This window comes from Sorex fumeus, unplaced genomic scaffold (assembly GCF_029834395.1).
Source record: "Sorex fumeus unplaced genomic scaffold, SorFum_2.1 ptg000086l, whole genome shotgun sequence".
In the NCBI taxonomy this organism is placed as follows: Eukaryota; Metazoa; Chordata; class Mammalia; order Eulipotyphla; family Soricidae; genus Sorex; species Sorex fumeus.
Genome location: NW_026606143.1, coordinates 27,694,696 through 27,722,409, shown reverse-complemented (window position 1 = coordinate 27,722,409; position 27,714 = coordinate 27,694,696). Strand labels below are relative to the sequence as shown.

Sequence of the window (27,714 nt, the reverse complement as noted above, 5' to 3'; positions counted from 1 at the left end):
CAGCCCGGAGGGGGGAAAGGCCTCGCAGCGAGCCGGGCCTGGTCCCCGGAGAGGCCCACGAGAGCGCGGGGAGGACTCCGGGAGGCCGGGAAGGGGTGGTGACAGCTGTGACCCGGCTCCACGCTCTCACCTTGAACATGTCTCTGGCAGCGGCGGCTCCGGCAGGGTCACCCCGGCCTTGGCCCCGCCCACTAGAGAGAAGCGGCTACGGCAGCCCGCAAGGGCCCTGATTCTTCCGACCGCTCGCGAACCGCGGCGTGGGCGGCGATGTGTAAAGCCGCTACGATCCCGCGACGACTAGGTTAGAACGCTCGGGAGAGAACCGGCGACGTCGCAAAGATGCGCGTCGCGCTGCGCGCGCGGTGAACAAACGTAGGCTCCGCCCCCCGCGAGGCTCCGCCCCCCCGTGCCGGTGGTTGCTAAGAGCCCGGGAGGCGGCAACTCCCGGAGCTGCTACGCTGGATGCGAAGGGAGGTACCCGGCGCCACGGGCGCCGCGGCGCTCACCACCAGGCGGCCAACGTCCCGGGAGCCGTTGGGCAAAACCAAGGACGAGGCATCCGAGGCGACACCCCTGCCACGCGGGGGCGCTTGTCGACCAATCAGTATGTTCGGAACACCGATACCGGAAGTAGCCGATTGAAGCCGGATATTCCTCTTAGAAAAATTTCAGGTTTTTGCTTTGTGTGGTTTTTTTTAAATTCTGTGGGCTACGATCTAGTTTCTGAGGTTTACAGCTAAACTTTTCACGCCCTTTACTTTCGAAAGGTCCTGACGTTTCTTTTTAAAAAGCCTCTTTAGACCACCTAAATGAATCCCCTTCCCAGGGACTACAATGCTTGTTCCTATACTAATAAAAATAAATAGAAATGTCAATGATCTTACGAACGAGAACAGCAAGCTCAAATGCAGCCTTTCATATGTAACCCACTCTGACCCTGTCTTTCCAACAGCCAAATAGCTGTACACATTATTATATCAGATCTTATGAAAAGAGAAAAGTTAAAGAGGCACAGAAAAGTAATTTGGACAAAGCCACATATAAGAGAAAGTGGGAGGTCAGGGTCCAATACCAAATCGTCCACCTTTAAGGCCTTGAAACAATTGTTAAACTGCCTTATAATGGGGGAAGGGGCGAGTGCTAGTGGTTCTGTACCTTATGTCCCAACTTAAAGACATATAGACCCCATTCAGGTGGGTATTCAGTAGACTCCAGGGATTTGGTCCTCTCATGTCACAGTGCTCTATCCGAAGACCCCGAGGAACTCATCTGTAGTTAAATGATTTGTTTCTAGGAAAACACACTTTTGGCAACAGTGGGGCGTTTCAGAGGTTAAGGTGTTAGAAAGATTTATAAGATTTGGGCTTTGGTTGGATGTTGTCAGATGTGTTAAAGCAAGACTTTGTAAGTGTGGTGGTTGAGACCTTTAGCAAGTCACAGAAAAGTGAGGGTGTATACAGTGTTATGGGATATAAACAGTGTTATGGAGCCTTGCACGATATAAAAGACCCCAATGGTAAAATAAGGTGTAAAACTTAAGAGAATATCACCAATAAGATGGGTCTTGAAAGATGAATTGATTTGCAGGTGGTAGAGGATTCAAGGAAACGGAAAGGATATGAATTGAGCACAGAGTTGTAAACAACTGATTTTGGCAAAAAGTTCTTGTTCTCTCAAAATATAGAGAGGAATGTTGATGAAAGTTGGTACTTTGATTACCAAGAGAATACCAAGAAACACAAAACTTTAGAATTTAAACACAACTTTAAATCCTAAAGTTGGTGAACACTTATGGTTTATAGAGGTGTAAGAGGGATGAGTACAATGTCTTTTTAGTGGTGGGATGGTACTGGAAATTTGCTGATGGGAGTTATGACAATTAAAGAGGTATGATTGCTGTCACTGTCACTGTCCTCCCATTGTTCATCGATTTGCTCAAGCGGGCCCAGTAACATCTGCATTTTGAGACTTGTAGTTACTGTGTTTGGCATATTGAATACATCACAGGTAGCTTGCCAGGCTTTGCCGTGAGGGCAAGATACTCTCGGTAGCTTGCCGGGCTCTCCAAGAGGGGCAGAGGAATGGAACCCGGCTCAGCCAGGCTGGCTGCGCGCAAGGCAAACGCCCTACCTCTATGCTATCGCTCCAGCCCATGATTGCTATAGTGGTCAATTATAATTAAGAATTGTATGGAAGTCTTTCACAATCTAGTTTCATTCTGTTTTGTATCTTGTTATTAGCTTAGTTTTGGTTTAGAGGGTTTAGAGTATTGTGGTTATGGTTTAGAGTCTGAACTTCAGCTTGGGGAAGCTGAGTTGTTCCTAAAAGATATTCAACTGATGACTGATAAGGTTTGATTTAGGAGTCTCTAAATCAGAGGCTCCCTAATTTGTTTGGCTTAACTCCCCATTTCCAGGAAAAAAAGTCACTTAACACCCCAAGAAAAGTGACCCCCAATTGCATCCATAGCTAGTACTGTCTGCACTGGATCATTCTAACATCCCAAACGGGAAGAATCACCCACTTTGAGAAACACTATTCTAGATCATTCTGCAGTACCAGGGATCTAACCCACAGCCTCACACATTAAGGCAGGTACTACCAGAGAGACACATCCCCAGCTGGGTCATTCTTATAGAAGAAAGTTAATTCCACTGTCGTGTGCATGATGATAGGAAGACGAAAAACTGGAGGCAGGGAGATTATTTTAAAAGCTATGATAGATTCACTTGTTTTCCTTCTATACTTCCTAGTAGTTTTAGAGCACAAAAAAATATAAACCAGGCTGGAAAGATAGTACAGCGATTATGGCATTTGCTTTGCTTTTGTTCAATTTATAGCACCACATATATTCCCCCAAGTGACCAGGAGGGAGCCCTCAGCACAGAGCTAGGAGTAAGATTAAGCACCTCTGGGAATGTCCCCTTCCCCCCCCCCAAAAAAAAATGTAAACTGTGAGCAACGTTAAGAGATCAATTACAGGGCTGGAGCAATAGACAGCGGGTAGAGAGTTTGCCTTGCATGCATCCAACCCAGGTTCAATCCCCGGCATCCCATATGGTCCCCTGATACCGCCAGGAGAGTGATTCCTGAGTGCAGAGCCAGTAACCCCTGAGCATTGCTAGGTGTGACCCAAAAAGTCAAAAGAAAAGAGAGATCAGTTATGCCTTCATTTTGAACAGGTGCTAGATCTAGCATCATCATATGACTGTTGAGTTTTATGCAAACTGTAATAATACAAATTATACCTCAAATGCTTATTTATTATACTTTCAGAGTATGTCAAAATTCAGAAAATGAATATTTACCTCAAGAACCCTCCTCTTGTTGTCACAAAATCACCTGTTCCACTCACTAAAGACTTCAGATTAGACTATCTTTCAGACCCATTTCCTGAGCTCAGGTCAGTACTATCTTTCACTTTGTATCATTTTCCACACCTGGAGAGTTTCCATTTGGTATTGACACAGCAGACATAAAACACTTATTTTGTGAATTAGAGGATTTGTGTGTGTTAAAATTACTTTTGAATCGATTAATAATTACTATAATGATAGGATCTCATCATTTACAAAGCCTATTGCCACACATGGGCCAGAGCGATAGCATAGCGGGTAGGGCATTTGCCTTGCATGCGGCCAACCTGGGTTCGATTCCTCCACCCCTCTCGGAGAGCCCAGCAAGCTACTGAGAGTATTTCTCCCACACAGCAAAGCCTGGCAAGCTCCCCATGGCGTATATGCAAAAAACAGTAACAACAGGTCTCACAATGGAGACGTTGCTGGTGCCCGCTCGAGAAAATCGATGAACAATGGGAAGACAGTGACAGTGATTGCCACACATCTCTCCTGAAACAACTTTGGAAATGGTCTTATTCCCATCCAAAATCAAGGAGGTGGCAACTGGAAGACAGTAAGTGATTTGTAGAAGATTGAAGGGTCAATAAATAGCATTTGCTAGGATTCAAAAGTTTGTTTCAATACTTCAGGCCTTTTCTACTCTGCTTCTTACAGTCTTCAGTTTGCAAATCAGCAGTGACATTATGTAGAAGTAGCTTTCTTTGCATGTAACCCTGTGAAGGGGCAATAATGGGTGGTCTTGGAGAGGCAGATCCCACAGTCTGCCAGTGCTGAGACATGACCAAAAGTTATAAGGAGCACGATTCTCAGACCTGACCTGGATGAGCCCAGTTCAGAGGCAAAGATCCAAGAAGGGAGTTTTTTTTGAGGACCATGGTTCTCCCCTCCCAGATCATTAGGCCTATTGTTGCTTCAACTATCCCACATTCTATTTTCAGAGCACTTAAACTAGTTGTACAGTGTTTTTAACTATAACAGAATTGTTTCGGGTCATGGGTGTTTTTAGAAAGCAAATTTGTCTTCTCTCACTTTTTATTCATAACATATAAATTATGATTTTTTATTTTAATTATAAAGATTATGAAGATTCCTTTTAGCCCAAGGAAATAGTCTCAAGTATTCAAATCCTCATTCTGACTAGATTCTGCAAATGACCAGTTCCAGTTACTACATCCAAATGTACCTTATTCAGTCATTCTTGGGGAGAGGGTTGGGACATACAGGAAGAGGAAGCACAAGTTCAGAGTTCCTCAGTATTTTAGGAAAATTAAAACTACTTTGCAAATCTGTACCTCTTTTTTCCCTCTCAGATCTTACAAAGAAGAAAAAGTAAAAATAATACAGAGAGCTTGGCTTGGTTACACAAATAGAGTGATATTTCGACTTCTAAGACACACAATTTGTGCAGTGGTATGTATTTTGCTTTATGTTTGCTTTGACATTTAATTTTTATCAAGCTAAAGCTCTATAAGTGTGATACAGGCTATATAACTGATTCTAATCACTACTGTTTGAATGTAATAATAGTGTATGAGGTTCTGGGATAGCTTCTTGTGTTATCCCTAAATGATTATTTCTGGATTGATTTTTAATATGGGGGGGGAAGCAGTGAGCCAAACCCAGCAGTGCTCAAGGCTTACTCAGGGATAACTTCTATTGGTGTGTGGAGGACCATATGCCATGCAGGGATTCAAACTCAGGTCAGCAGTGTGCAAAGCAATGGCTCTCCCGCTGCACTGTCTCTCTGGCCCATGGGTAGCTCTATTTTTTTCTGAAGCCAATATAATTTTTCAATCAAACTTCCTATTTGAGAATATAAAATAGAAATATTGATCTTCTATCAATAAAAAAATCTCTAAACTAGGACCAGAGATGTAGCTCAAGTGAAAGAAGAGTCCCTGGCTTCAGTCTTTCAGTCTGGCATTGTTTGATCCTCCTACTGCTGGAAAGAATTTCTCTTAGAGCCCCAAGAATGGCCCAGAAAAATCTGAACTGAAAGTGCCCTTACCTATACCCAGCAATTTCACTTCTAGCAATCATTCTACAGTATATGTACAATTTCCTCCTGGCATCATTTGTAACAGCAATAAAAGTAAACTCCGTAATGTCCAGTAGGTAGACTGCTGACTAAATTAGCGTGGTATTTTCATAGCATTACACCTTGTAGTCATTAATATGATTCAGCAGCAGAAGCTAAGATCTCATTAACGGAAAAGGGGCCCATGTTATGAATATTATGGCCCCATTTGAGTAAAAAACAAAAGATGCCTGCTCCCCATTACCCAAAGTAACAAATCTGGTACTTCAGCAGAGTATTAAACCTTTCTTCATAAAATGCAAAATTTACCTAGTAAGTCACCCATGTTTACAGTACTTTAATTCATAATAGTTCCCTTAAGGGAATTTTAGTAGTTCTAGAAAATTATAATAAAATCTGAGTAATGTGTATACTTCTTTACTGTTTGACCCTTACATACATTGCTGGTATTAGTAAAAGCAGAAAATCCACCCAGTAAACTTGTGAGTTCTCATTGTTCTATTGTCTTCACATATGAAACTTGTATTTAATTGTCATAATGTTAGTATTTTTTTCTAACTTAGGTTTTTTCTAGTTTAGACAGAAAGAAGGAAATCCTGTTTTTTTATCTTCTGTCTTAATGCTACAAGTTACTACTAGTTTACATTAGTAATTCTTTACCATTTTTTCTTGGTGGGGGGGTCCCCCCAATGAAGCTTGCCAGCAATCAAACTCAGGGCCTCATGCCTGCCATACATGCATTCCTGTCCTTTGAGCCATCTCCCTGGCCTCTTATTTAAAAGTCCTAGTGTATACTTTTTCTCTTTTTGTTTGGGGGGCCAAACCTGGTGGTGCTCAAGGATTATTCCTAGATCTGCGCTCAGAGATCACTCGTGGTGGGTTTGGAGGACCATATGGGGTTCCAGGGATCAAACCCGAGTTGGCCATATGCTAGACAAGTACCCTACCCTCTGTACTGTTACTCTGGCACACATTTTATATGATTGTTATAGGAACGAAAGTTGGGAAGGAACTCAGGAAAGGGTGGGGGCTTTAAAGAAACAGATCCAAGTTTCAATCTAGGCTTCCCGATGTACTACTTGTATGCTTTTGGATACATTACAGACACTCCCGAGCCTCAGCTGCGTAGTTTTAAAAGGGTAATAATAATAATAATAATAATAATAAATGATAATGCTGATTTATAAAGACTTAATGAGGTTGTGTGTATATGGCACATAAGGGAGTATGTCATATGTAAAAGACAATTAAGAGATAGTACTTTAATTTTACAGTGATTCATTCAACTTCAACATGTGGGGTTTTTTTGGGTGAGGGTTTTTTCAATTATTTCAATTTACTTAAAGAACTGTAATTTACAAAGTTGATAATAGTTGAGTTTTAGGCATATAATATTTTAACACCAATTCCACCACCAGTGTCAACTTCCCTCCACTATATACCATGCCTACCCCTCCAGCCCCCATCCCACCCCCTACCTGTGAACTTGACAGGCCCATTACAAAGTTCCAGTGGTTGCAGCTTCAGCATCACTTTTTGGTAGCACCTGCTATATCCCAGACACTCTACTAGATACTAGGAATACAGTGCTAAAGAAGAAAGACACTGCCCCCTATCTTCATGAAGCTTGTAACTCTGGTAGGAGACATAGATGAGTTAACACGTAATAACAATCTGTTGTAAAAATAACCGTGCTTAGCACTTCAGAGAGAGATTCACACACTTTGAGCTCAAAAGGATGAAATAACCAGCTGAAGACTACAGACAAGGTAAGCAGAAAAGCCAAGACTAGAACTCCAAGTCCCGTGTTAAGTTCAATTTACCTCATTGCCTCTGTTATTTTCAGTAAATTACACCTGGGCAGGGCACTACTTTCCATTTATAGTTCCATCATCTACTTCAGGAACAGTATGTGACTTCTGAAATACTCCACAATGCAAGCCCCTCAGAAGCTGAACTTATAAAAGATCCTACCATGAAGCATAAAGTTAAATTCAGGTAATATGTCTAATTTTGATTCATTTCAAGAAGAACTTGTTCATATGAAGTTCATATAAAGAAGTCATAACTTAATTTTCTAAAGTTCTCATAATTTCTCAGAACATAGTAACAAAATAATATCTTGTTCTTGTTGACATTGTGTGAAAAAAAACTGAGGCATAATAAAATGAAACCCTTAGACTCTGCCAGTAGAACTGAGTTTACCAAGCTGAGCATGAGGGTAGATGAGGGGGGGCCCGTCAAGGGGACCTGGGGGTGGTAGTGGAGGGATATTGGTCCTTTGGTGGTGGGTGTGGTACATTGTGTGTTTTCAAAAGGGCAGCAGTGCTCTATCTCTCTTGCTGCCTGCGTTGGGTGGTCTCTGGCCGCTTCCCCCACCCCGGGGAAGCCGATGGTGATAGGTAGGCGAAGGAAGAAACGAGGGAAGGAAGTAACGAGGGCCAGGCTACTTGGTATCAATTGTAGTTTATTTCATTCTCCATTCCCCTTCTGCTCTCTATCTAGAGCCCCCTTCATTCTCCTTCCTGCTTCCCACTCTTTCTGCTTCCACTCCTCAAGGACATTAATTCAAGAATAAAATCTCATCTAAAGAGATGACTCTGGATTACTAGGAGATCCGCTCAAGGGTGGGATCCCAACAAGAGTGTGTCGCTTTCTTCTTTCCTCAGCTAGTAATCCACTTAAATAGTTGTAGTAAATCTACTTCTAATGTTTCTAGCAATGTCATTCTGTATGAGCACAGTAAGAGGTATAAACTTAAGGTTTGGTTCTTCCTGAGGACATCTCACTATATATTCCAGACCGTAGTCCTCAGGCCAGGTTAGTTTTCCTAACCCCAAAAGTGTCCTAGCCTCGTTGTTACTTTTGGATCATGACAGCATTTGTCCATGACCATGCTCTTAACTTATAGTTAAGTATTATGGTGCTTGGCCTGGCCCATTTTGATACCAGTGTAGCTCACAGCTTGCCCTGGGTACATTCAGTCTCTCCTAGGGTCTCTGCTTTTGGAGTGCTAGGAACTAAGGGCAACTGAGTCGAGAAAGCAGATGCCCAATAGTAAATATTATTCATAGTCAATCAACTACCAAGTTACAAAAGCATAATATTAACTGTCTTCCTGTGTCCATACAGAAAGGACATTGCTTTAAAGTAAACTATGCAAAAGATGGGGAAAAGCAATATTTAACATACAAGTTCAGTGTCTTTAGAAGGATCTGATCTTACAGGCTAACAGAATATGATTAGGGGAACAAGGTGATTAATTGGTTGGGGAGGAGAGCACAGAGTTTACAGATAAACACATAGGAATGGGAGTGACTCAGGAGCACTGTGATGAGTATAGCCCGATAAACCTATGCTCCCTGTGGCAAGGGAGAAAGGACAAACCAATGTTATCTTACAGTGAATACCTAAATCATCAATAATCACAAAGTTGTAAACTGTCCTGCCTCAGTAGCACTGTAGCACTGTCCTGTTGTTCGTCGATTTGCTCAAGCTGGCACCAGTAACATCTCCACTGTGAGACTTGTTGTTACTGTTTTTGGCATATATGCCATGGGGAGCTTGCCAGGCTCTGTCGTGCAGACGGGATACTCAGTAGCTTCCCAGGCTCTCCGAGAGGGATGGAGGAATTGAACCCGGGTTGGCCTTGTGCAAGGCAAACACACTACCTGCTGTGCTATCACTCCAGTCCACTCTTGCCTCAGTAAAAACAGAAAATATATTTGTTTTCATGTTTTAAAAAAGAAACTGAAGAACAGTTCGGCCTTGAAAGCAGCTCTTATCTCCCATAGTCTATCCATTCTGATACATGTATGGGAATCACTGGGAGCTCAGACCTGGGGCTCTTTCCTTCTCTCCGACCCATTTCAATGCCGGTGCTTTCAATGCTCTTATGTAGCCTTTGCCCTGCTTGTAGAAAAAGGTGACTTTTCAAGGATAGGGGAGAATTAAGCCTAGACCTGAACCTAAAACTTGATGCCAAAAGACTAATTCTTGTCCTTTATTTTAGATTCAGTGGTGAAACATTTCCACCTTACATCGTATTTAAAATTTTTCTGCATAGTGATGGCCATGGTTACAAGTATTTTTGTGGAAGAAATATACTGAAGTCGTCAATTAAGGTGATATTTAATGATGTGCATTTTATGTTACTTGAGCTTCTTGACATCCACGTAATATCTGAAATGTGTACAAAGTATATGGACTACAGTATTTCACTACTAAACAGCCCTGCAGGCAGATAGTACTTCCTTTAAGTATCATGTTTCAAAGTATTTTCGTTTATCAGATAACAAATATTTGAGACAAATCACGTATCCACGGTCCTAGAACAGGTGTGGGAACCACAGCAGTGACATCCTTTGGTCTGGCCCCAGGGCATGACAGGACAGATGTGTCTACTGCTCTTTGGCTGCCCACAGCTGTCTGCCTGATGTCACGGCCCACAAATCATGTTATAAATGTCCAAGTGGTCCAGGGCAGAGAAAGACTCTCCAGCCCTGCTCTTGGAAATACCATCCGCTTTCTTCATATTAAAAGTTTGGTCTGTTAATAAATGGCCTATTGATCAGGATTTGAAAATTATATAGAAAGTGAGGAAAGTTTATTTACGTTTTTGTTTTGTTCTTAGTTGTTCTAAATACATTTTCTTGAGGTAGCACTAGTTAATATCATTTATTTTAATGACATTTTGTCATTATTTCTTTGATTCTGTTAGCATATTTTTTAATGTGCTGGGCTATTCAAAATGAACTTTAAAAAATGAAATTTGACAGGGGCACTTGATCATTGTATAACTGAAACCCAAGCACAAAATTTGTAAGCCTATAACTGTACCTCATGGTTTTTCACTAATCAAAAAGAAAAATAAATAAATAAATAAATTTTTAAAAAAATGAAATTTGAGGGGTCTGAAGATCGTACAGTGGGTAGGGTGTTTGTTTGCATATGGCTGACCCAGGTTCAATCTCTGGCATCCCAAAAGGTCCCCCAAGTACCCCCAGTAATGATACCTGAGCGCAGAGCCAGGAGTAAACCCCTGAGCATCACTGGGTGTAACCCAAAAATGCAAATAAATAAATAAATAAAATTTGATTGAACTACATTCTTGGCCTAAAACATTTTTTGTGCGTTTTGGGGCCACACCTGGCAGGGCTCAGGGCTTACTGCTGATTCTGTGTTTAGGAATCACTCCTGGCAGGCTCAGGGGACCATATGGGGTGTCAGGGAATGAGCCCGGATTGCTCAACCACATACAAGGCAAACGTCCTACCTTCTATACTATTGTCCTGGGTCCTGGGTCTAAAATATTTTAAAAATAACTATTGCTTCAGTTCTCATGCTTGTAAGTCTCATGGCTGTTCTCCAGAATTCTGTCTACAGCCTAGGAAATTACCTGAGGATCTTGTTTAAATGGAATTTCTGGTTCAGTAGATCTGACGTGGTGCCTAAGATTTTGCATTTCTACGAGCTCCCAGATGCTGCAGCAGCCTGGCCATGTCCATTACAAGGGTCTACACCATGGGTTTCACTCCTTTGACCCTTCTACATGATTACAATTGAGCAAATGTATACATTCTTTGGCCTTTGGTGAACCACAGCTTAAAAGTTATTTTCTAGTAGCCTTCTAGAAATTGTTCACATGGGAAGTAAGACTCACTAAATACATCATCAGAGGCCACACAGGCACCAAGGAGAGTACAGTGGGTAAGGAGTAAGCCCTGAGCACTGCTAGCTGTGGCAGAAAACAATTTTTTAATTAAAAAAAAGCATTATGTAGCTCTCCAGCCTCTCATGGTTTTGGGGGGATTGTTTGTTTTGTTTTGTTTTGTTGTTGCTTTTTGGTCACACCCGCGATGCTCAGGAATTACTCCTGGCTCCTGCTGTACTATTGCTCCGGCCCCTCTCTTATGGTTTTTTTTTTAATTATAAGAACATGCCCAGCTTAAAGAGAATAACTTAGAGTTCCTTTTTTGCTCTTAGTTCAGCTTCAAACAAACTCTGGTAACGATTGGATTCATGTTTGTAGAATACCCATAGAAATGAATTTTTCTCACTGTAAGTTTACTCAACTTCTTTGCTCTTTGTAGAAACTGTATATAAGATGGATCCAACTTTTTGTTTTTTGTTTTGGGGTTACACCCAGCAGTACACAGGGGTTACTCCTGTTTCTGTACCTCAGGAACCAGTCCTGGTGGGTTCAGGGACCATATGGGATTCCAGGGATTGAACCTTGGGTCAGCCGCGTACAAGCGATACCCACTGTGCTAGCTCTCTGGCCCCATAGTTTCAACTTTCATAAGTTTGCTTATTTCTTTAGATGAAAGCAACAAGTCAGTTTTGGTCCATTCCAGTGTTTAATCTAAGCTCACTTATAAAGGAGAAATGTTTTACAGATTTTTATTGTCCCATCTTTTCCTTCATTCTTCCATTTCATTTCCTTTGATTTTTCATTGGCATTCCTCATGTATTCACACACACATACACATATATACCCATAATATACACGTGCACATGAAGCAAAACCAATACAAGGATATAGAGCAGCCTAAAGAACACTGGAGCAGAAGAACAAAGTTTGAAGGTTTTGCACCATCTGATTTCATGACTTACAAAGCTGCAATAATCTCAACAGTGCAGTGATTGATAGAGATGCAGATCCATGGGATAGAATAGAGAATTCAAAAATAGACCTGCACTTCAGTAAGATGCCAAGTCTTTCAAATGGTGCTAGAACAATTGGATAGTCATGTGTATAAAACACAGATCTTGTTTCACTTATCTCCTTCGATGATCTATTTTCAGAGTGATGCCTATTTACCAAAGGTTGCTATTGTAGTTATTCCAACAACTATATTTAGAATATTCTAAACCCTTGCTACTCAAAGCATCATCTACAGACCCTCATGACTGGCATCATAAGAACATATTATAAATGCAGACTCATACTGAAATTTGACGACCCCTAAGTGACCCTGTGCATGGTACTGTTTGACAGTCACTGTCCTAAAGTCCATATCCCCACCAACTGGGCCTGGAATACCACTGGGTAATTGACAGTTAACAAGTATCAATATTAGGGCTGGAGATACAGGGCAGGGATTAATGCATTTGCCTTACATGGCACAGACCCCCATTTAACCCTGGGTACAACAGGGTCCCCCAAGCACAGAAGTCAGGAATAACCCATGAGCACTATCAGGCATGTACCCCAAATCGAATAAATAAAAATCAACATCAAACATACATTATTTCATTTTTTCAGTGGTTTGGAGGGATCAAATCCACAGCCTCATTCATACATTGAAAGTATGCATTCTGCCTCATAGTTATATCACAAGCCCCTCAATAGTTACTTTAAACTGAAGATCACTGCCTTTTTTTTTCTTTTCTTTTTTTGTGCTCTTGGGTCACCCCCAGTGATGCTCGAAGTTACTTTTGGCTCTGCACTCAGGAGTCACTCCTGGCAGTGCTCAGGGGAACATACGGGATTCTGGGGATCAAACCCTGGTCATCCATGAGCAAGGCAAGCACCTAACCTTCTGTACTATCGCTCTGGTACCAGATGCCAGTCTTTTTGAGGGCTTGGCATTTTTGTAGAAAGGAGAAACATTATTGAGCACTATCAAGTATGATACTATTTAAATATTTTATGTGCATTATCATTTAATGCTCCTAAATTCTAGAATGTAGATTCCATGTTGACTTCATTTGAAAATGACTAACTTGGGCGAGAGCAATAGTACAGGGAACAGGGCACTTGTCTTACACACTGCTGACCTATATTTGGTCGCCGGCATCCCACATTGTCTCCTGAACATCACCAGGAGTAATTCTTGAGTACAAGTCAGGAGTAACCCCTGAGTATTACCAATTGTTCCCCCAAAACAAAGCAGTTTTTTAAAAAGGAAAAATTAACTTGCATGAAGCCTTATAGTTAGGAAAGTGTCTGCCATCCATACCCATCAACATCCAGGGCCTTAACCGTGCTGAATCATTCCTGAGTCAAGAATGCTGCTTAACGCCATCTCTTGGGCCACAAGATGGCTAGGAGATAGCACAGTGACTAATTCCTGGCATCATTTTTTTTTGCCTTTTGGGTTACACCCGGTGATGCTCAGGGGTTACTCCTGGCCTTACGTTCAGGAATTACTCCTGGCGGTACTCGGGGAACTATATGGGGTGCTGGGAATCGAACCAGGGTAGGCTGCGTGCAAGGCAAACACCCTACCTGCTGTGCTATTGCTCCAGTCCCGATCCCTGGCATCATATGGCTCCCCCAAGCATCATTGGGTGCCACCCTTGGGGACATCAAGCACTGTCCCATGTAAACCTGGAACCCCAGGGCCAGAGCTCATCCTCAGGCCCTTCCATTGAACTGCTGGCCCAGTTGACCAAGACTCCTCACTGGAGAAAAAAAAATTTTTTTATCCACTGTGCCTTAAGTGTTCCTTCAGTGGCTCTGGGAAGGTATGTGCTGTTCTCGATTTGCCTGTGAAGAGACTGGAACTTGGAGAGGCTTGTCAGGGGGAAGAACTGACACTTGAACACTTCTTGTGTTTCCACGTACTATGCACATTTCAAAGTTGAAACCAGTTTTGATCATTTTGAGTTTTGAGGCTGTACATGATCAAACTGCTCCAAACCACCAAACTACCTCCACCATGGGGGTGCTAGCCCTTCCTACCTTCATGAATAAGAATTCCCGGCCAGACAGGCTAGTGGCTTATCAGAGCAGTTGGATAAGCCCAAGTAGGTGTCTGGCATATAGCCACTGGGCTATGGGGTCTCAGTGGAGTTATTCAGTTGAGACATGCCCCCTCTGACCCATCAAGTCACCCACTAGGAATGGAACCTGCCTCTGGAGCCCACAACCCTGCCCCGTCCCTTTCTCCTGGACCCAGTTCTTCATTCCCATCCTTCCCCTTATCCAGCCTTACTCTGAGAAAGAACATCTTGGCTATTGGAGGGCAAACTTTTTTTCAAATTCTTGTCACAAGTGGGCAGCAAGCCTGCCCTGTGCTGCCAGGCTTGGCGTTTTTTTTGGCCTCGGGACTGGAACGGGCCTCACACAGCTGAGCCACACAGCTGAGGCACTGCACAAATAAGGAAACTGGGACTTGGAGAGGTTGATGGCAGCGGCTGAGTGGACTAGAGTAGGTAGGAACTGACAGTAAATACATCCTCTGAGTAACTTGAGCTAAAGTAAAATGTCACATCTAAAGAAGTGCTCAAGCCAGAACTTAGATGGTTTTTCAGACCCGCTTAGTGTACAGCTAGCAGCCTTCACTTTTAGAATCAGGATGGGGAATCAGGATGGTTAATTAGAACCCCCAGGGAACTAATTGCAAGAAGGCACTATTGGCACATAGTGCCTTTACATTAGATGTATAAAGCAACTAATGAAATGGCAACAAAAATGATCTGCCTAAAGGAAGGTGCCATCGTATTTTTTTCCTTCAATTTAGTGCATTTGGAATAGAACTACAACCATTTGAATATTTTCATTTCTTTTCCATATGTGTATGTTCTAAGCTTAGAATAAAAAATAAATGAAATGGGATATGCCAAGGCCAGGGCGATAGTACTCCAGGTAAGGTGCTTGCTTAGCACACATCCGACCTGGATTTGATCCCTGGCATCCCATATGGTCCCCAGAGCCTGCCAGGAATGATGCCTGAGTGCAGATCCAGGAGTAAGCCCAGAGCAGAACCAGGTATGGCCCAAAAACCAAACAAAAGGTAAATGCCAAATTAGAATAGGAAACGTAATAGAAAACTCATTTAAAATCACTAAGCTTGCTGTTGTATTGTGTGTTACATCAAAAGGAATGTTTCTGAGTTTTGCTGCTGTCTCCACCACTCTTTTAGGGCCATATCAGCATTGAGGCCCATACATGCACAAATACCACATTCTGCTATACAGAAGCAAAGGGAATCTGGAATCAAAATAGTTGAATTTTCCTAGACGCCAGCTGCCTTTCACATAAGCATACCCTTTGTGGCCAAAAGCACAGATACGTAATATAAATATGTGTTAGAAGAGTCAGCACATACTTACGGGGGGTGGTGAGTACTTACGGCTCTACTCACAGTCTATGTATAGCTCTTAGCAGGAGGCTGCGTTTACATGAAGGGGGTAGCGCAAGTAGGCCAAACAGGGTTTGAACCTCTCTGGTGCCTGTGATTCTCTCTCTGTCCTCTTAGGTGCTTTTCTTATCCCCTTTTTTTATTAAATGTTTGAGTCACACCCAGCATTGCACAGGAGTTCCTCCTGGCTCATGCACTCAGGAATTACTCCTGGCCGTGCTCGGGGCACCATATGAGATGCTGGGAATCGAACCCAGATCAGCCGTGTGCAAGGCAAACACCCTACCCGCTGTGCTATCACTCCAGCCCAAGTTGCGTTTCTTAAGTATAAGGTAGCAACACTTTGGGAGAGAAAACAACATCATTATTATTGTTGTTGTTTTTATTATTATTTGCTACTCCTTGATTACTGAGAAGAAAGACTCGAAAGAGAGAAGGGAGATCGTAAGCAGCCTGAAGCATGTTTTCAATTGGGGTGATGTCTAAACTGACATACAGGAAAGTTGCCACACAGCACCTCTCCTTGCAGTTCCTACGGCAACCTATTTATTAACTGTATGAGTTTTCTTGGTATTCACAGCATGAATGAGATCGTACATTTGTTTTGTATTGTAAGGAGAAAAATGTTTTCGGGGAGATAATAGACAAAACTGGGTCTCTATGATTATAGACTCTGCTCCCCTAGCTACATTATAAAACTATCTTGATATGGAAACAAATGTCCAGTGGTTATAAAAAAAAACCTCCCTATAGAATCTTTCCCTTGAAAACAAAGAATTTTTTTTAACAAGCAAGCTGCTAGAAGAAGGAGCCATATTTGTTAGGAAAAATATACAAAGCATGTGCTGATAATTATCGCTATCATTTTTTGTGAAGCAAGATAGTTTTATTGAAATTTATTTAGAAAGATGTGAGGAGAGACAAAGAGAGAAGTACATGTTCAAGAGCGAACACAGGCTTCTCCAGAGCAGAAAAAAGTAATGAAGCATAGAGACAAGCAAGCGAGGTAAGTGTTTGAGGGAGAACACTGGCTTGAAGGACAAGCCTAATTATTTCTGTTGTGCCTCTATTTCAAAAGTCTACTTTCAATTCTTTTTATAGGCAATAGCTGATACTTACAGGCTTGTGGGGGAGAAAAAGCTTTACTGTCAAATGATGGAAGATGAGCTTGTTCACCAGAAGTTTGAAATAAGTGACGAAGTAGACGTTGTCACCACAAAAGATTATATGCAGGTAAGGAATTTAGACTTAGATGTTGAAAATAAACAAAAGCCTTCCTGGCCCTTATTCTCCAAGAAGAAGGAATCATACATTATTTTTTTACTGGGGGGCAAAGCCCACACTATATAAGTTTCACTGTTCGAACATTTTATTTTTGTACACCTCCCCCTGCCCCCAATTTTAGCCATTTTAAAGTGTGTGGTCCTGTTGTAATTAAGGACATTCCCAGTAGTGTGTAAACATTACCACCATCTGGTTTCAGAAGGTTTTTGCCACCTCAGAAGAATCGGTCCTACCCGTCCATTAGCAGTGACTCTTCATCCCTCCCTCTAGGCACTGTCCACCACTGATCTGCTTTTGCCATTCTAAGTTGCCTATTTTGGAGATTTCCTACTAGTGGACTCTTATAACGCGTGGCTTTTTGTGTCTGGAGAGTGAGAGCTAAGGAATGTGAGCTCTCCTTGGAGGGATGCAGGAAATGTTTTGAAAGTAGTAGAGCTATAAAGTGTGAATTTACTGAAAAGCACTGAACTGTGTGCATTAAAATGATGAATTTGGTATTATGTGAATTTTATCTCCATAAAAAATCAAAACATCAAATCTGAATATATGGTGCTAAGAGAGCATATGACAGGGATTTGACCCGGTGAGGATGTGGAAATGCTCTGCTAGAAGGAACAAAATATTCCCAGCTATGAGAGGCTTAAACTGTGAAAGCTATTTAATTTTCCTTATAAGAAGTTCCTACTTGTTTCTACTTGGATTGTGTGTGTGTGTGTTTGTGGGGGGTCCCTGAGCTAGCTAGTAGACATCAGAATTCTGGGTTGGCTTCTCTAACATGCATTTAGCTTCCCTCACTTGGTAAGAAGATGACTGTCACGTTCACAGTTACATGCAAAGGCAAGAGGGGAACTCCTAGCCCTCAAGAAGAAAAAAAATCTTTTTCCAGACCTCCCCAACATACTCCCCTCCCCTGGCCCCATTCTCATTGATTAGGACTAGACCATGTATTCCCCCTAAACCAGTTACTGCAAAAGGGAATGAGATCATTTCTCACTCTTTAAACCATCATGGTTCATGTGCTGGGGTCTCCTTCCCAGAGCTGTTGCAGGTTCCTAACAAAACAAAACAAAACAAAACAAAACAGACTAACCCGTCAGAGTTCGGCAAGCAAGGGAGAAGTGGGAAGTGTCTGATGGGCAGGCAATCAACAATGTGTCACAGCATCAGCCTGGGGCTGAGCAGGTGGCACACCCCAGGCAAAGACTCTATAGCAGGAAAAAATGCTCCAGGGCCTAAAAGGGGGTCTGCAGACTGGAGAAGAGTGAACAGGGAGGGTGTGGTGTGCTGTCAGACTGGAGGGCTGGTACTCTTACCAGGGTGGGCCTTCAACCTTAGAGAGGTGTTCGGTTTTCCTCGAGTCTGGGCACCAGTAATGAGGTCATCTCAAGAGAGAAGGGATCCATCAGGCTGGAATGATTTAGAGACCGGCAGGGAATGGATTAGAGGCCAGCAGGAGCCTTCTTGTCTGAAGCACAAGTAATATCGGAGAACTAGCTCAGTTTAGGGTTGTGAGCCGAGAGATGAGGAACTTAGAGCAGTAGGTCTAGATGCTGGATGGGGAGGTAAGCTAAAGAAAGGGGTTCAATGCAGCATTTAGCTTTCTAGTTTGTGGCAAAAATGGAATGCAGGGGCTGGAGCCATAGTACAGCAAGTAGGGCATTTGCCTTGCATGCAGCCGGCCCAGGTTCAATTCCCAGCATCCCTGAGCACCACCAGGAGTAATTCCTGACTGCAAAACCAGGAGGTAACTCCTGTGCATTGCTGGATGTGACCCAAAAAAAAAAAGAAAAAGAAAATGGAATGCAGAATCGGGATTTATATTAGATATCTTAAAAATAAAAGCAAATATTGATCTAATACCAATCCCATTTATTCTCATAAAAACCTTAAGAGGTAGGTATTGCTAGTATCCCCATTTTACAAATTCGTTTTTGTTTTCTGGCAGTTTGCGGGGGTCACTCCTAGTGGGGGTTCTGGGGACCATATATACTAGTGCGATTCAGCACCCGCCTCATGCAAGGCAAGCATCTTACCCACTGTAATATCTCACTAGCTCCCATTTTACAAAGTCTAAAGAAATAAGAGATCCAAAAATTTTAGTTCCTAATAACATATGGCCATAACTATATAGCCCACACACTTGCTTCCATGTGAAATATGAAATTAATGTAATGTAGTACCTTAAAGATCCCAATTTTCTTTTGGTGATGCCAAGGCTCAAATCCAGAGTTTCATACATGCAAGTCACAAGTGCTGTACTCACTGAGCCTTCTCCTTTTTTGAGTCTTAGATGATTAGGAATGGAACCAGGAATTAAGTAGAGCTTCAGAATGCCAACTGTCTTTGCTGAGGACATAGGTTACATACTTGCAGATAGTGACTGTGCCAAGAATTGGTGTCTGCTTCTGCACCTCCAAAGAAACAGTGACCAAAATACAAAGACAGTCTACAGAATGGGAAAGGATATTCACCGAATACACATCTGACAAGGGGTTGATAACAAGGATATACAAAATACTGGTGGAACTCCACAAGAAGAAAACATCCAACCCCATCAAAAAATGGGGCAATGAAATGAACAGAAACTTTCTCAAAGAAGAAATCCAAATGGCAAAAAAGCACATGAGAAAATGCTCTACATCATTAATCATCAGGGAGATGCAGATCAAAACCACAATGAGATACCATCTCACACCTCAGAGACTGGCCCACATTCAAAAGAACAAAAGCAACCGATGCTGGCGCGGATGTGGCGAGAAAGGGACACTCCTTCACTGTTGGTGGGAATGTCGACTAGTTCAGCCCTTTTGGAAAACAGTATGGACGTTTCTCAAAAAATTAGAAATTGAGCTCCCATTTGACCCAGCGATACCACTCCTGGGAATATACCCCAGAGAGGCAAAAATGTGTAGTCGAAGTGACATCTGCACTTGTTTGTTCATTGCAGCACTCTTTACAATAGCCAGAAACTGGAAGAAACCTGAGTGCCCAAGAACAGATGACTGGTTAAAGAAACTCTGGTACATCTACACAATGGAGTACTATGTAGCTCTTAGAAAAGATGAAGTCATGAAATTTACATACAAGTGGTACAATATGGAAAGTATCATGCTAAGCGAAATGAGTCAGAAAGAGAGGGATAGACATAGAAAAATTGCATTCATCTGGGGGATATAAAGCAACAAAATATGAGATCAATACCTAAGAATAGCTGAGATCAACACCAGGAGGATTACTCCATAACTTAGAGGCCAGCCGGATATTCTAGGGGAAAGGGCAGTTCAGATAGAGAAAGGAACACCAAATGAAAGGTGTTTGGAGGATCCTCCCAGGAGGGGAAATGCATGTTGAAAGTAGACTATGGACTGAACATGATTGCCACTCAATGCCTCTTTTGCAGACCACAACACCCAAAAGGAGAGAGAGAACAAAGGGGAATGCCCTGCCACAGAGGCAGGGTGGGAGGGGGGGTGGGGGGAAATGGGCACTGGTGGAACGATGGGTATTTGATCATTGTATGACCGAAACTCAGGCACAAAGATTTGTAAATCTACAACTGTACCTCATGGTGCTTCACTAATAAAAAATAAATAAATAAATAAATAAATAAAGTGGCAGCTGACAGCGAAAAAAAAAAAAGAATTGGTGTCTGAGACAAAGGTGTCCTCAGTTTGACACTTCTGAAGAGAGAACTGTGGTGATTGCTGTCATCTTTTGAATCAGTTTCTAGACACAAATAGGTTTTAGCTCTTCTTAAGAATTGAGATATAAGTGATTTTTAGCCAGATAGATAGGTAAATAGTTCCCTCCAGTCTTCAAATTTGTAAGTGACTCTAATAGATGATTAAAACAAGGTGAAGTGAGAGGTTTTTTTAAAACATAGGTGAGAGAGAGGGAGAAGAGAGTACTGCAAGAGGTAGGGCACATAGCAGACCAGGGGTTTAATCCCACCACCACATACGATCCCACCAAGCCCCACCAGGAGTGATCCTTGAGGGCAGAGCCAGGAGTAAGTCCTTTGCATAGTCACATATGGGCCAGAAAAGAAACAGATGTCTTTGTCATAGAAAGTTAGCGACTAGGCGCCAGAGTGATAGTACAGCTGGTAGGGCGTTTGCCTTGCACGACCAACCTGGGTTCGATCCTCGGCGTCCCATATGGTCCCCCAAGCACTGCCAGGAGTAATTCCTGAGTGCTGGGCTGGGAGTAGCTCCTGAGCATTGCTGGGTGTGATGCAAAAAAAAAAGTTAGGGACCAGGGCGATAGCACAGCAGATTGGGCGCTTGCTTTGCACACAGCTGGACCTGTTTTCACTCTCCAACACCCCATAAGGTCAGCTGAGCCCCGCCAGGAGCTATCCCCAAGCACAGAGCCAGGCGTAAGCCCTCAACACTGAGAAATGTGACCCCCAAACAACACCACTAACAAAAAACCTACCCAAGGTTAGTGTAGAACCGAGCACTGACAGTTGGAGCTGTCTATTCATTCGACTACTCCACTCTCCAGAAATAACATACTCACACTAGCAGTGCTCAACTCACAGGACCATCAAAGTGATCATGCAGGGGCCCAAGGAGATAGTTCAGAAGAGGGGAGCACAGTCCTTGCATGCTCAGGGCCCTCGAGCTTTGAACTCTGGCATCATTTAGCCCCCTCCCCTCCCGCACCAAGGCTGCATCCTTGGTCACCCCCAGCACTGCCAGTGTGGCCTCAAGGCCTTCACCAATGTAGCCAGCCTGAGCTCACTCAGAAGTGCTCCCTATTGGGGAATAAAACCCTTGGCTCAGAATATACTAAAATCCTTTGACTTGTACATGTATAAAGGTGTGTCATGTGGGATGTGAATCTCAAAGCTGTTTCTCAAGGGTTGTTTGCACCGTGCTTCCCTTTTCTTCTCATATACCTGACAGCATAGAGCGAGCATCTTCTCCATGCCCTTGTGGCCTTTCAGATTACTGAGACTGAATCACCGGAAGAGCAATATATCAAAGACCCCTCATATTGTCTTTCTCGACATTCACCCTCTCAGTGCTTTTTTGTTTGCTTTTCACTGACAGGGATTGAACTCTGAGACCTTCTGTGTGAACGATGGCACCTGTTTCTTCTAGAACTCCATTTTCTATTGATTCAAATTTTACTTGCAGTTTTACCACCTTTTCTGTCTCTGTTGGCCCATTCCCTTTTTTGATTATTTTTTTTTATAAAATGCTATGTGGGTTTTTCACTAGGAGACAAAGAGGTCACAAAATATGCACTTGGCTGTGTGTGAACTGAATAACACGTCTCTCCTGACGACTGCTCACTGACATACGTGAGAGAAATAGCATGATTTGTCATGAATCATCATGCACATTTGTCATATATTTGATGATGTATGGACAAAAGAGCTAACTGCTGAGTTTTCACTTTGTGAAATTACTCTTTATTACTGTAGTAACTGAAACGTGAACCATATTGTTAGAGGACTGGGCTTATTCAGCTAAACAGTGGTGACTGAAATTAGCACATGCCTAAATAACACAAGGAAAGGAATGCTGGTCTGTATATGAGTGTGGGCATTTGTGGATGGGAACAGTTATACCCTAACTGCCTGGTTGTCCATTTCCTAGTAGCATTTGGCTCCTGCCCTATCCTTAGCTCTAAAGTAAAAGGTAAAGGCCCTCCCGTTGATCGTCGATTTGCTCGAGCGGGCCCAGTAACGTCTCCATTGGAGACTTTGTTGTTACTGTGTTTGGCATATCGAATACCCTCGGTAGCTTGCCGGGCTCTCCGAGAGGGGCGGAGGAATCGAACTCGGGTCGGCCATGTTGGCCGCTTGTAAGGCGAACGCCCTACCCGCTGTCCTATCGCTCCAGCTCTAAAGTAAATGTTTATAAGATCTTTAGAGTTCACTTTTATAAGATCTTTTGATTCCTTCCTCCTCAGGTCCCAGGGGCCATCATCAGTGGTTCTAGGGTACCAAACAATACCAGAGATCAAACCCAGGGCCTTGCTCCTGCAAAGCTTATGCTCTGCCAATTAAGCCACATCTCCATGCCCCAGTGTTTGATCTTATTGTATGTTAAAAACTATTCCAAAGACTCCAAATTAAAGCAGGTGAAATTTGCCATTTAGCACCACTGATAACCTCCTTATTTCTAAAAAGGTTTGTGCAAATGTACTCTTTTTTTTGTTTTATTTTGTTTTGAAATCACACCTGGCAGTGCTCAGAGAACCTTGCTTCTGGCAGTACTTGGGTACCGTGAAATATTGGAGATCACAACTGGGGCGCCCACGTGCCAAGCAAGCACTCCAGCCCCTTGAGACATCTGCTCAGCCCAGTCTGCAGGTGGCCGTTTGGTTTGCTTTGGTTTGGTTTGTTGGGGGCCACAACCGGTGGTGCTCAGGCCCTGCCTGAGACTCAGCACTCTGGGGTCACTCCCTTTAGTGCTTGAAGAATTGTGTGGTACAAGGGATCAAACCCAGGCCTCCAACATGCAAAGCATGCCTTCAACCTTTTGTGTTATCTCCCTGCCCCCTCCAAAAAAATATTTTCTTAAGGAAGTTGTATATAAGAGGAACTTTGGGAGATGTGTCTAAAAACATACTAGTGGGCTGGGATGTAGCTCAGAAAACTAGAGCACATGCCAGGCATGCACATGGCCCCAGAATCAACCCCCAGCTCCACAGGGCCTCCCAAGCACTGCCAGATATAGCTCTGGTAGGCCCCAGGGTTCCACTGGGGGGGGCACAGAAACATAGAAAAACACAAAAACATGCTTGGCACTATAACCAGTACTTTTTACTGTTTTTTCCCATCCAGTATTCCAATCTTTTAGATCAGATTCCTGCATCTCGTGGTGGCAAAAATAACCCTTGGCGTAGACTAGAGCTCAAACACATCCCCAAGTCAATGATGATATATGACATAATTAATTTCATAGAAACTGGAACTCTTTCAAGTCGTCTCTTTAAACAATTGAAATTTTTGGTACAGAAACCACTGTCAGAAGAAATGCATCAGCGTCAGCTAGAAATTATTACCGAAGTGAGGTAAGATCGCTCACACAGGTTACAATACCAGAGGCATTTCTGAAGATGTTCATATTCTGCTGAATAGCTTACCAAAGATAGTAATAGGGCATATGGGGAAAATTGAATTGGGGCAGATTGCTTAAACTTAAGCAACTTCGCAAACAGAACACTAGCAAAAAGGACAATTGGTACCTGGAGATCTAACTTGTACAGCCAGATAGGGAGCTCGGGATGCCTAGAGGCCAGCAAATAGAACAAACGCTTAACAATGGAGTGGAAATGCTGGCGACTCTCTAATTAGAGCAGATAGTGGGCGCCAGTCAGTGCCGAGGGGAGTGGAGTTCCCAGACAGTGTGGTTGTCTGTCAAACCCACACATGAGGGGTGCAAGCTCCCAAGAACCAAGAACCACCCAAGGCAGCAAGAAGGAAGGGCAGGAAAGGTCGACTGTGGCATAAGGGTGCCTCTTTGGGAAAAAAGTTTTGTTTTCCTAAATTGGTTTCATAAAAAAAAAAAAAAGCCAAAGAGGCTCCTGTCGTTGCCTTGGCCTTACACCGCTGAAGGTGTCCTTCTCTGCTGAAAGTTATCATTCTGTTCTTGTTACTCTGGCTCTCCTTGCCAAGGAGAAATTGCATATAAATTACAGTGGCACTATTCCCTTCTTTACCGGTAGCACGTGACTCAGTCACATTTTAGAAATGCATGTGGTAGCGACACGAACTATATTGTGAACTGAAACATGGACAGAATGTGACTGCTCCAATTAGAGTCCCTTTGCTTCCCTTCCTCGGCTCACCTCAGCCATTTTATTTGCAAATGAAGCTTGCTTTCTTGGAAAGAAAGATAACGAGACTAAAGAGGACCTAGGTATCCTGTTTTCACAAGTCATATTTGAAATGAAAAATTCTCCTTTAGTACAGATAGAAAACATTGGTAGCTCTCTGTCACAAACCTGCCGGAGCTTTTAAATAGTACAGATGAGCGATGATGACCCAATAATACCATTTATCTTGTTTACTTTATGATCAAGGCTATATATTCGCCAGAAGACAGATGGTCTGGTGTAGGGCACAGTTTGTCATCATGAAATAGATTTTCTGTAACGCATCCATATAAGCACTGAATATAGAACTTAGCCCTATTACCACCAAGGGCAAATAAATGATGTAATTTTCCCTGCCACCGTCTATAACCCTTAGGCTCCCAACTCTATGGATTCATGCTAATGATTATCCAAGAATGCATCACTTAAAGCACCAAATAAGTAGCCACATTATAAATCAGTTCAAGAGGTAAAAACATTTCTTAAAGACCGTTTAATGTAGTCTTAGTTTTGGATCTCCCAGAAATAAAGCCTGAGAGAATGGTTTGAGTATGCATATTTATTCAGTAGGTGATCCTAGGAACCGATGATAAGAGTGGGTAATGATTGTTTCACTAATAAAAAATTTTTTTAAAGAGTGGGTAATGAAGGGGCTGGAGCGATAGTACAGTGGGTAGGGCATTTGCCTTGCACGCAGCTCACCCGAGTTCAATTCCTCCATCCCTCTCGGAGAGCCCGGCAAGCTACCAAGAGTATCCCGCTTGCACGGCAGAATCTGGCAAGCTCCCCTGGCATATTCAATATGCCAAACACAGTAACAACAAGTCTCACAATGGAGATGTTACTGGTGCTCACTTGAGCAAATCAATGAACAAGGGGAGGACAGTGCTACAGTGCTACAGGGAAGTGAAAGACGGAAGGGCAAGCAGCCAAAACAGTGTTACTCAGTTATCCTGCAGAGGAAAAGGGAACTGGGATATTTATATACCAACACTCCTCAGTTATTGGTTAATAGGTTGCTTAGGATGGGAGATACTAAATCTTGGGCACTTTCCCTGCACGTGAACTCTTGTTTTTAAAGAAAACTCTCAGGGTGAAGTCAGTTCTGGCAATTGGAAGTTGAACTATGTGCCCTGCAGTGGTAAAACCAAAGGGACAGTAGACTTGGTACCAACCGTACCTGAGCCCAGTACTACTTTAAAAAGGGTTTAGTCCAGTCAAATGAAATGTAATACTTATGTGAGTAATAGTATTAAAATGTTTAATATTTTACAGGACAACTAATTTTAAATAGATTCCAGGTTTTATCATTTTTATCATCACCCTCAGAATCATCTTAAAACTTACGATATATTATGTTTATATTATGGTATAAATACAAACATAATATAAACAAAATCTAATATGTCATCTATTATGCAAAATTTGGGCTGGAGCGATAGCACAGCGGGTAGGGCGTTCGCCTTACAAGCGGCCAACATGGCCGACCCGAGTTCAATTCCTCCGCCCCTCTCGGAGAGCCTGGCAAGCTACCGAGAGTATTCGATATGCCAGACACAGTAACAACAAAGTCTCCAATGGAGACGTTACTGGGCCCCGCTCGAGCAATGCAAAATTTATAAATATGTAAAATATAGATATATAAATGTCCCCTTCTTAAGTCGCAGATAGGGAAGTATGCTGTGAACTCAAGCAGAGATGATAGCTTTGACTAAAAATTTCTTATATGCGATATTTCCCAAAGTACTAAGGGAAATTATATATTTCCTAGAAGATACTTGGACAAAATTTGGAACTTGCGGGGCTGGAGTGATAGCACAGCTGGTAGGGTGTTTGTCTTGCACGTGGCCGACCCGGGTTCAATTCCCAGCATCCCATATGGTCCCCTGAGCACCGCCAGGAGTAATTCCTGAGTGTATGAGCCAGGAGTAACCCCTGTACATAACCGCGTGTGAACCAAAAAGAAAAAAATTGGAACTTGCTTTACATTTAAGTCTATTTTGTGCTATTTTTAAAATCTTATTTAATACATTTTTAGGGTGACTGAACCAACAGCTCTTATACAACTGCCTGCAAAACAAGTAGCCGATGAAATTAAATACATGGTTTATAAATCTAAGCATGCGCAAAAGGAAGCTAAAAATGTGAAAAAACCTTGTATGGCTCCTGTAAAGAAAAGTATGGTAAGTTTCACTTGTGCTGAATTCATTGTTTGGGACAGTACGTAATTAATTCTACTTCTCTTTGTAAAATTTTCCTAATCTACAAGCTCTCGGATGAAACACCTTTGGTGTATAACTTGGAGAGTATACACCTCAGAAGTCGGGGCTGGGATAGGTTGGGATGGGACAATCTGGTGGAGGGGATGGTGTTCGGATGTAATATTGTAAATCAGGGTGCCTGACAGTCTTTTTTTAATTTAAAAACTACATCCCTCTCAGTAATCTATATTTTCAAACTTATATAAACAATATGGGAAACTATTCTGATAAAGACCAGCCAGATGTTTTGGCTCCCTATCCGCACGACGTGGAAAGGGAACCTACATGTTGTATAGCTGATTCAGCGCATTGCAAATGGGGCTTTTCTCAAAACGGAAGTCAGTTTTGTCAGACTCTATCAAAAGTTTCAATTGTGCCCCAGTATACTCCCACTCGATAGTGATATTTACAATGAACGTGTTTTCATAGATTTCTTTGTGATTAAAAAAGCTACCATTAATTTTTTGAATGAGGCTAATATTAAAGCAGTCATATATAAATACAAAAGAGTATTAAAAATACCAAATATTCATATTCTGCCTTTATTTATGTTTCTACCTAGAAAATACAACTGGGAGAGAAACCAAGTTTGAAACAAATCATCCTTTTAGATTCATCGTTTGACCTTGTGAAAACTAATGAAATTACAACAGATCCCATATATACTAGTGAGGACTTTAAAAAGGATAAAAAGGAATTACTTGACTGGTGCGAAAAATTGCTCAGTAGTAAAACTTTAAATGCCACTAAACGATTAAGGAATCTTCAATCATAAGAAAACTCCACTGTTTTCTAATCTATTTGCAAATGAACATGCATGTTAAGAACTAGAAAACTGTAAGGCA

The 27,714-nt window shown here is 42.4% G+C and overlaps 2 protein-coding genes across 4 annotated transcripts in view; one reads left to right on the top strand and one right to left on the bottom strand.

The window, feature by feature from the left end:
* APOO (apolipoprotein O) overlaps positions 1-325 on the bottom strand; it is a 70,778-nt gene extending 70,453 nt beyond the window's left edge. For all 3 annotated transcript variants that reach the window (XM_056131195.1, XM_056131198.1, XM_056131196.1), the window contains exon 1: positions 131-325. In XM_056131195.1, coding sequence (XP_055987170.1) covers positions 131-139 — 9 coding nt within the window. In that variant the 5' untranslated portion in view covers positions 140-325. The remainder of the gene's footprint in view (positions 1-130) is intronic.
* On the top strand, positions 268-27,714 carry CUNHXorf58 (chromosome unknown CXorf58 homolog). Its single transcript, XM_056131124.1, has 10 exons — positions 268-301; positions 427-672; positions 3,277-3,403; positions 4,670-4,769; positions 7,301-7,395; positions 9,410-9,521; positions 16,590-16,721; positions 23,575-23,804; positions 26,647-26,791; positions 27,432-27,714. Exons 1-10 carry the CDS (start codon positions 268-270, stop codon positions 27,642-27,644), a joined length of 1,434 nt encoding a protein of 477 aa, XP_055987099.1. The 3' UTR covers positions 27,645-27,714.